The 9,315-nt window shown below is 34.3% G+C and overlaps 2 protein-coding genes across 3 annotated transcripts in view; one reads left to right on the plus strand and one right to left on the minus strand.

Moving 5' to 3' along the window:
- Window positions 1-7,870, minus strand: part of LOC108735406 (membralin) — a 76,939-nt gene extending 69,069 nt beyond the window's left edge. Inside the window, exons 1-4 of the mRNA XM_025974449.1 lie at window positions 7,757-7,870; window positions 6,808-7,707; window positions 6,456-6,699; window positions 5,856-5,950 (exon numbers count right to left, since the gene is read on the minus strand). Of these exons, the coding sequence (XP_025830234.1) occupies window positions 5,856-5,950; window positions 6,456-6,699; window positions 6,808-7,621 (1,153 nt within the window). The 5' untranslated portion in view covers window positions 7,622-7,707; window positions 7,757-7,870. The remainder of the gene's footprint in view (window positions 1-5,855; window positions 5,951-6,455; window positions 6,700-6,807; window positions 7,708-7,756) is intronic.
- A 172-nt stretch (window positions 7,871-8,042) lies between these two features.
- On the plus strand, window positions 8,043-9,261 carry LOC108735408 (peroxisomal membrane protein 11A). 2 transcript variants are annotated; one of them, XM_018467355.1, is made up of 4 exons: window positions 8,043-8,147; window positions 8,203-8,397; window positions 8,455-8,576; window positions 8,630-9,261. In XM_018467355.1, exons 2-4 carry the CDS (start codon window positions 8,342-8,344, stop codon window positions 9,178-9,180), a joined length of 729 nt encoding a protein of 242 aa, XP_018322857.1. In that variant the 5' UTR covers window positions 8,043-8,147; window positions 8,203-8,341; the 3' UTR covers window positions 9,181-9,261. The 2 variants fall into 2 exon arrangements, with proteins under 2 accessions (XP_018322857.1, XP_018322856.1); XM_018467354.1 differs by having other exon boundaries at window positions 8,092-8,397.
- The last annotated feature ends 54 nt before the right edge of the window (window positions 9,262-9,315 follow it).

A 9,315-nucleotide genomic window follows, 5' to 3' on the forward strand; every position in this document is an offset into this window, starting at 1 on the left:
CTATTTTAAGCATTCCGGACGCTTAGGGGATGCTTGAACATTCCAAATAACGGTCAATCGTCGAATACTGTCCCATCACATTTCCCTCTTTTTTGCATCGTATTCTTTTATTTATTTTTGTTCGAAGTAACATACGAAACTGAAGGGGTTTTCTGGTTCACCAACATCAATTTGTGGTACTTTATTTTGTATTACCTACCTACCCACCTTACGAAACAATTTTATCAAAGTTATATTACCTTTTTGACCTTTGCTGGAAATTTAACAACATACAAAACAATTTAGCACAGAATAAAGATACTGGAAATGCTTTAGTTTCAAATATTATACAGTAAAATAAGGTCTATATACTATTTTCTTAAAGTTTAATTATTTCGCTCAATTTAAATACCCCAACATCACATTGGTATCATTCTGATGCCTTTTACAATCGACTATCACAGACGATGACTCTCTATATACACGATATTGAACAATTAATTCTGCTGGACACTCAAGTGGTTGATAGAACTATAACAGTTTCTCATCAAGTTGCGAATAATATGTCAATGATCATCAAACGTATCGCGAGCTTCAACTTAACGGTTTCAATCATGAATTTGCAGAATACTATGCAATATGAGGTTCTGGCTTATGTAAACCAAAATATGCAGGTAGATAACTATCGACCCTGCGTAATTTTTCCTACAGTTGTAACAATTTTAAGTAAACAGGATAATGCCTACAATTGATTTTATATTTTTTTATCTTTGATGACTCTTATTTCGATTACTAAAGAATCAAAAAGTGTTTTAAATTTACGTATCATTTAGAACCTTCAATGGGATGCGGAAATCTTAAAACATACGGGACAAGAGGTTAGAGATCACATGCCTAGGCTAGTTAGTCACATTTATGAAACAGGGAAAGTCCCGGAGAACTACAAAGGGAACATGGTAGTAGCCATACTAAAAAAAGAGAATCGGGGATGGACGCAACACATTTAAAATAATTAGCTTAACGGCTATCAATAGAGAAAATAATAGAAAAAGAAAAGAGCACCTACATTAGGATTTGTAGGTTGCAGATGTGCAGGTGCGTGTCCAACCAGTCTTAGGACAGACGACCTTTTAATATGCGAAATACAAAATGATCAGAACGTTACGTGTCATGGCTCTATATTCCAGTTTTAATGCTTCCCTGGGTACACTGCCCTACATTTATCACTTTCTGAATATAACCCAACCTAACCCAATATAACCGTCGTAAGTACTATCGAGAAATACCGCGACGTAAGACAATAAATTATGCACTTTATAATCGACTGTAGTTTAAAAGAAACCAAGAGGTACCTATTACAAGCACTACTGGCTAGGACTTATTGTTAGATATATTTAGAAGGATATTTGTACATACAATTTCCAACAGTCATTCATGTGACTGACGATAGTTAAGGACTTGATACACAACTTTACCATGGAAACGCCAGCGTTTCCGCCAACGATCTTACAAAGAAAACCCCTTAACCATTTACCTCCCCGATGATGAAATAACTTGTGCGCTTCGACTCCTTGGCTTTATAAGTTGCAAATTTTGTTTTCATTTTCTTGCTCGCGATGTAGAGAGACTAACGACGACAGGTATATTTGTATGTATGTATGTATGTATTGTGTGTACGAATGTGTGGATCTTTGTATGTTTGTACATTATTATTATTATGCGAGGAGATTCCTTGGGATAACAAACAAACAAACAACGAATGTATATAAATATGTACACATATTTATATTATTTATTATATAAAGCGAGTTTGCTTCAATCTTTTGTGGTTTTATCTTTGGGGTTTCTTTCCTTCGTTATTACAAGAACGAAAGAAGGGAAATTATTTTGACCCAGTTTTCAAAATAATTTATCGTAACTAAATCTCGAAATTAAAAATTATATTGGTAAATGTCTAGATGATGGGGGTGGGGGTAGGTGGGTGGTATCGAAAGAGGAGGTCGTCTCCTCCACCACTGTACCATAAAAACTTCGTGGCGGTCTCACCCCCATAAAAGTTATGGGGGTTAGATGAGGGTGAGGGTAGGGGGGATCAAAACAGGGTATGGGGGATCGAAAGCGGGTGGTCACCTGAGTAAAACTCCATAAAAAGTTTGCGGCGGTTTCACCCCCATAAAAAGTTATGGGGGTTGAAAGTTGATTATTTTGACTATTTTCATACACTGTAATTCAAATAAAATTCAATAAAAAAATTATTTTCAAGTGGGTGGAGGTGGGGGATCGAAAGAGGGTGGTCACTTGAACAAAATCCGATAACCTAACCCAACCTAACCTAATCTACCCTNTAAACTCTATTCGTCCATTAAAATAACAGTTCTTATTCTACAGGTCAAAACAACATAAAATATATATTTTTTTGGTAGGAAGACTAAATATTCATTGTTATCTACAATAAATTACTAACCTCATTGGAGTATGCAGAATTAATGAAGAAACGTCCTAGAGTATTGCTTTTAATTATTTGTATCCAGTTCACGAGGAAATTTGGACATTGTGATTTCATTTGAATTATTCTGTTGAAGATCACGGTCAATAACAGATGCGTCGAACACAGAATCATCGAATCGCGAAAGAAAGTAACTGAAAGAAAGATCGTGTGTGTACTTAATGTTGTACATGCGCAAGAAGTTAACTTAATAACAATTATGTACTCATTTACTTTCCATTACTTAATTAAATAATATTATCGTGCAGTATTGATACATTTCCTGACAGAGGTGCGAATGCACCCCAAACAGCAAACAGCGGCGACCGCCGAAGCCAGAGCCACTCGTTATTTTTTCTTTGTTAATTTAACATTTTCTCTAATGTACATCACATACCTATCAAAGGTGTTTTCCCTGCAGAAGCCGGTATTTGCCAGAAAATATGCTGGACGTACATAAAATGACACACAAGATTAAAACATCCAATTCGCGGTCTATCCGGATTCTTAAAGTTCATGAAAGTCGTTGTTAGTACCAACATTACTAAAACTGATAAAACAATAATTGGCAGATAGTACAACAAATGTAAATAATAGATAGCCTTTTTTATCTTTCGCACGTAGGGCTGCAAAGCCATTTGAAAACTAAAACTAAAAAATTATGAATCTAGCATAACTAAAACAGTTTTCGAATAATTTGGACCTCAGTCTCCTAAATACCACGAGGTGTCCTAATTTATTGTGAAAAAGTTTATATATAGGACAAACAGATCCTTCTTTTGAAATTTGTGTTCGAGAACATTTTAATAACTTTCTTTCAGCAGAAGATTATATTTACTTGAAAGCCTGAAGGTCAGTTGAGGTATTAAGCGAAACAGTTGTAATGGACTATTAAATTAACTTGAAACACTGTTGATGAGGCATTATATGAGTGAAAAAGGTGGTATTTATGTTTTGTTTTTAAAGAATTTATCATTCGTATACTGCTGAATGAATTTTCATAATTTTGTAAGAACTGTTCTGTTTGAAATATTAAGAAATGTTCGATTCATATTTACAGGGGTAATATTGCGATAACTTCGACAAAGTAGATTTATACTTTCAGTGTGCAAACAGTCTGTATTAAATAAAATAATTCGTGTCTGTGTTCTGTCGGAGCTGCCTGCGACGCGCTGATGAGATCCAAATAGATCGAAATCGCGATCCGCGTCTGGCAGTTTCGACAGAATACAGACCACTTCGAATTATTTTATTCGATTAAGCTAACGTGCCTATCACGNAAAAAGAATGATGGCCGACAACTGCAACAATTAGAAAAGAATGATGGCCGACAACTGCAACAATTAGAAAAGAATGATGGCCGACAACTGCAACAATTAGAAAAGAATGATGGCCGACACTACGTCATAGTGGAGCTCTAAAAATGGCCGGGGGCAGGGGGAAGAACTAGTTATTATTAAATCAAAAATTACGTTTTGTATAGAAAACAGCTATGGTAATCACAAAGGCACATTAATGGTCCTATAAGAGGCCAACGAAAATTTCATTAATTTTTAACCCCCTTCCACCATATAACACGGTAGTAACACCATGCCTAACCTCCCCCCCTCTTTCACAATTTCATTACGTAAAGCGTGAATTGTAAGTTAATGGTTTAGGTTGGAAAAACTTTAAAAATTTTAATTCCTAATTAACATTAATGTGATACATTTATGTCTGATTTGTGTATGTATCTATCAGACAAGTACTGCTACCAATTTTCCAACTCTAAAATCGTCATGTAACGCAAACCTTCACCCCCACTTCTCCTCACGTTACAAGGGCATAACGCCAGTTTCGATGGGGGGTGCCCCATCCCCAAAGTTGCGTTACGTAATTTATGAACAACTCCTTAGGGGTGCAATTAATCTAAGAATTAATCTCAATTATTTTAGCTGGACTGTTTTAAAGATTCTCATGTCATTACAATCGAAGATCCTTTGGCACTGTTATTAGAAAATAGAAAAATCTATCAAAGACGCCCATATAGGCGTCCTGACGCCACACGTACACAACGATACCGGCGTCGTAAGTGGGTTCGACGTGGTGCGGGATGATGTCAAACGATACCCGACACCAGCCTCATAATTAGACGACGCTACGCGTCGCGACTGATGGTAATGGTGTGAAGCAACAGTGTCTCTACCCGATGTTCCCGACGACGTCGTCACCCTGTTATTAACCCACCACCAAGCCTGTCACCCTTTGGCGTGTATTTATGTGGCTGTAACGCGATCGACCTGATTAAAGGAAAATCGGTAATAACGGGGGCGGTTAGTGGCGCAAAGTGACCGGGTTGCCGCAGCCCACTATATGACCGGCTCCGATTTCTCTCGTTAGGCCAACCATTAAAATACGACTTATTTCAAAATTATTATTATTATTGGCAAATAATTTTTTAATCAGATCAAAAACTATACCATTCCTATTAATGAACAAATAAATAATTTACAATTGTTAATTTTGATTTTAACCTCGCCCCCTTAATAATAATTGCCTCGAAGCGAAAAAAATCATCTTATTTTTTATCAAATTTTAGTGTATTAAACTTTTTACATGTTAAAAATTCCCTTCTAAAACAAGATGTAGGCAACTTAACATACTCTACTGTATTTAAATAGTAGTTCTATATTCAAAATATACATACACCTTGGGGGTGGCACTTTAAAAACTAAATTCACGCAGTACTTAAAACGCAAGGATTGAGAGTCCACATCCACTTATTAGTATCCCGTTATTTAAATATAGTAAATAAATAAGTAAATTGTTGTAAGCTCTATTACCAACCCTGATCGTATTTAAATAGTAGTTCTGTATTCAAAATATACATACACCTTTGGGGGTGGCACATTAAAAACTAAATTCACGCAGTACTGAAAACGCAGGGAGTGAGAGCCCATATTCACTTATTAATCTTCCATTATTTAAATATGGTAAATAAATAAATAAATTGTTGTAAGCTCTATTATCAACCCTGATCGTAATCACGATTATTGTCATAATCGTTGTTTAACTATTCCAACGGCGGGGCTATGCTTTGTGTTTTTAATGCAGCTCAAATGCCTGCCTAAATTCGCTGCTATATGCTAATAACGCAAGTGGAGCGGATGGGAAGGAATGTACACAACCCTTTCGTATGCCCCAATTCAATAATTTACTTTGCTCTACTACTCAATAGAGGACAGTCACGAGAAAGCGATTTTACACAAGCACTATAGCGTCTGGTAATAATAAATATGTAATCTTTTTTTCAATTCTGCCACCCCTGACTATTGACTGCAAAACAATGATATAACATTTACTTTTGGCAACTTAATTTTAAATGTGAATTTTAAATAAACAATAAAACTACTTACAAAGACCATCATTATGAAGAAAGCCGCGAAATAAGAACTTCTGGCCATCCACATGCTGACAAATCTGTAATGTTCCCCAGTCACAACGTTTCTGAAACAATTATAATAAGAATAAATTCAGTGACAAAATTAAGACAAAAAGACTGACATCAATTAACTAACTACTATTTAAATCTGGAAACTGTAGACCATAATAAAAACACATACTTGTGTCAGTAGCAATTCGGATGTAATGTTTGCGTATCATACAAACGATCGAACTTGGCATTGTATGTTCATAAAGAAAAAAAAGAGTGCGGAACAACTGGCCACACGTGCATGACTAACCCAGTGTCATAACAGTATGTCTTCTTGAAATTATTGAGCGAAACAGTTCGTTGCGATATTAATTTTAATTCAATAAGCTTATGAATAAGCATATTACCACTCAAATTAATAAAACGTTTACCACGGTTAAATGATTGTAAATTAAGATAATTACAATACTACACACACAATTACAATTTTACTTAAGACTTTCAAAATAAACTGCTGCTCTCACATTAATCAGTTACAACTAAATTGAGGACTTTACTAAAATTTGAATCAAAATTCACCTTAGATAGCCCTTATTGTCCTCTTTTTCTGCTAAGGTTTTAATTGATGCCATTAGGAGATCATCATATCCCAAAAACTCTTCTAATATAAGACGACTAAATGTGTCACCAAAACACTCATCTTTATTTGGGTCCAGGATAACTATGTGTACAGGAACCCCCAAACGTTCTCTGGCAGAGGGACTGAGACGGAGAAATCCATATTCAAGTGAATATTCCACTATATATTCATCATCGGGCCAAACTGAAACAAAATATGCAAAATATAATATTTATAACAAAATCATTAAATTAACCATTTCTTAAATTATGGCACATCTCTTTTATTAAGTAAAATGATCCATAGATTCACCTGCTTTAGTTAACTTTTCAGTTGGAGACAAGTCTTCTTCTAAATTTGGTATTTCATATTTAACTGTTTGCTCTTTGACTGTCTCATTCTGCCGTATCTGAGAATCTTCTGTTTTCATAAGTGGCCCTTCTTTAACAACAAGTGTCTCACTATTTTTCAAAGGTGTCAAGTCATTCCAAGATGTTTTGGTCACTTCTACAGTGTCAACAGGTACAGTACTTAAATTAGACTCAGCATTTTGGGTTTGATTTGAAAGTGAATTAGTAAAATTTAGGGACTTTAAAGGATCACTTTTACTAATATATTGTTTCTCAAGAGTTGATTCTTCTCTTACAAAACCATCTCTAACTAATAAACCCAGCACATTTGGTACATCTTCTACCTTTTCGTGTTTCAATTTTTGCTCCTTTGCATAACTTTTTTCAATATTGTAGCCCTTTCCGGCATTACGAATTATTTCTACTCTTAATATACCATCTCTTGGCCATGTCTCTTTAACATGATCTAAACAAGTGGCTGGAGACTTTGAAAATGTCATGTGTATATAGACCAGCACAAAAAATGCACAAACAGCTTTTAAAAGGATTACAAACTCTATAAACCTCCGCACCGATTTTGGAAATGTTCTTGCATAAGCTAAAGATCCTCTAAAGAAAACTGTATGGAACAATCTGTCCCTCACAGTAAAAAGGGGGTTCTGGTTGTTGTTGTTGTTTCGTGCACGATTCGTGTTAAATATTGGATCACCAGTTACGTAATTATTCTCCGGATTCACCCTTTCGGATGCCACATCTCTAGGATTTGTTCCAGACATGTTATGCTAATTGCTTAGTCATTTATTAATGTTAAATTTCACCATTTCTTATGGAGACTATGCAGTCCATCAAGTTAACCTCTTTCCTACAATCAAACTTCTTAAAAGTGCTCAAACGTTGACAGAAATACTTACACATTAATTAGGTGTAAAATGCTAATAACTAATGGTAAGTTTAAGTTGACGCAACAAGAATAGAATAAATTATATTTATTGTGGAAACATCACCAGCTCTGACAGCTGTCACAATATCCACATTTTTATTTGAAAATATTGAAAAATTGAAAGGATCTAGATGTGACTACGAACACGTATATGGTGTCGTAAATTACTTATTTTCGTAACTTAATAGATTAAATAATGATTAAACTTCCCATAAAGTAATTGAGCGATAGACTGCTCCTTTTTGAACTCAAACAGTATAAGCAATTGCTGTTATTTTAAATTTAAGATTGTATGATCTCCTCAGTGCCTGTAATCACTAAATTAGCCATGTTGTTTGAGTGAAGGATTCAAAAATCAAAAAGTTATTTAAATGCTGATAAATTTATGTTTTCGTTAATACATAGCTGAATTTTTAGCTAAAATTAATGCTGTGGTTATATATTATGTTAGAGGCCTGTTAATGTGAATATTGTTGAGACACGTATGTTAATGCTGATAAACTATCATCAAAATGATAAGCAACTATTATAGTAAGATGTTCAAAATATTTAAAACATGGACACTTTAATTCAGTTAAATAAACAAACAGCCGGTAGAGATAAACTTGCAAGGTATTTGAAACTCAGGTATTGTTTAATTAGTTTTTAAAACATTTGAATCTGTTTTAGGTTATGTCAATACCTTTCTAGATTTTTGTGGTACAATCTTCAAAATAAGCAAAAGTTTCTTAATAATAATGCTATAAATAATTTAAAAAGTTTAGAGTACCAATTAAGTACATTTCGAAAGTGTAAGTATTTGATTTTTAAGACTTTTAACTTTAATGAAAGTGCAACTTTTTAGTGCTTCGTTGGGGAAGATGTTTGGACGTGGTTTATTCGACGTTACCAATTCTTAATTATCCCTTGGACTCTCGTCGTTTTGTAGATGTATTAACTAAACTAAGCCAAGCATTTTACTTCTTAACTGATCACATTTTATGGTTGGGGAGGGCAGATTTGTGTCAAGTTGATACACACAAGTGGAACCAAATATCAAACAGATACTGGCTTTATACCATTACTCTTAATCTTGTTAAGAACTTCATTGAGATTAATAACCTTTTTAAACTTCACAGTTGCCAATCTTTAATTTACCAAATTTTTTTGGGTACCTTTTCAAGGAATTCTTTTAAAAATGATGTGTCATGGTGTAATGCCCAAACACTTGTACTTATCCAGCGACACAAAGCATTAATAGCTGATCTTATTAAAAATTTATGTGACCTTTTCATACCCCTTACAACTTTGGGCTATTATAATTTATCTCCTGGATTTGTGGGGCTCTTAGGAGTAATTTCTTCTATTGCTGGGTTATTTATATTAATAGACTCTACAGTAAAGTTTATTCCGTAATAAATCCAACATTTTACAATATTTTTACTTCCGTTTACATGTATTTAGCTGTATATTGAAATAAATTAAATACTTTGAATATTATAGATTGAAAAGGCAATTTCTGAAAACTGAGCAGACACATGTTTATTAGTG

The sequence above is a fragment of the Agrilus planipennis genome, unplaced genomic scaffold (genome assembly GCF_000699045.2).
Source record: "Agrilus planipennis isolate EAB-ADULT unplaced genomic scaffold, Apla_2.0 scaffold40, whole genome shotgun sequence".
Lineage (NCBI taxonomy): Eukaryota > Metazoa > Arthropoda > Insecta > Coleoptera > Buprestidae > Agrilus > Agrilus planipennis.

Bases quoted from the DNA above. Each gene is read 5' to 3' on its own strand.
- LOC108735408 (XM_018467355.1), top strand. From the start codon at position 8,342: ATGGACACTTTAATTCAGTTAAATAAACAAACAGCCGGTAGAGATAAA. The intron at 8,398-8,454 runs GTATTTGAAACT...AATCTGTTTTAG, and splicing joins GGTAGAGATAAACTTGCAAG to GTTATGTCAATACCTTTCTA. The intron at 8,577-8,629 runs GTAAGTATTTGA...GCAACTTTTTAG, and splicing joins ATTAAGTACATTTCGAAAGT to TGCTTCGTTGGGGAAGATGT.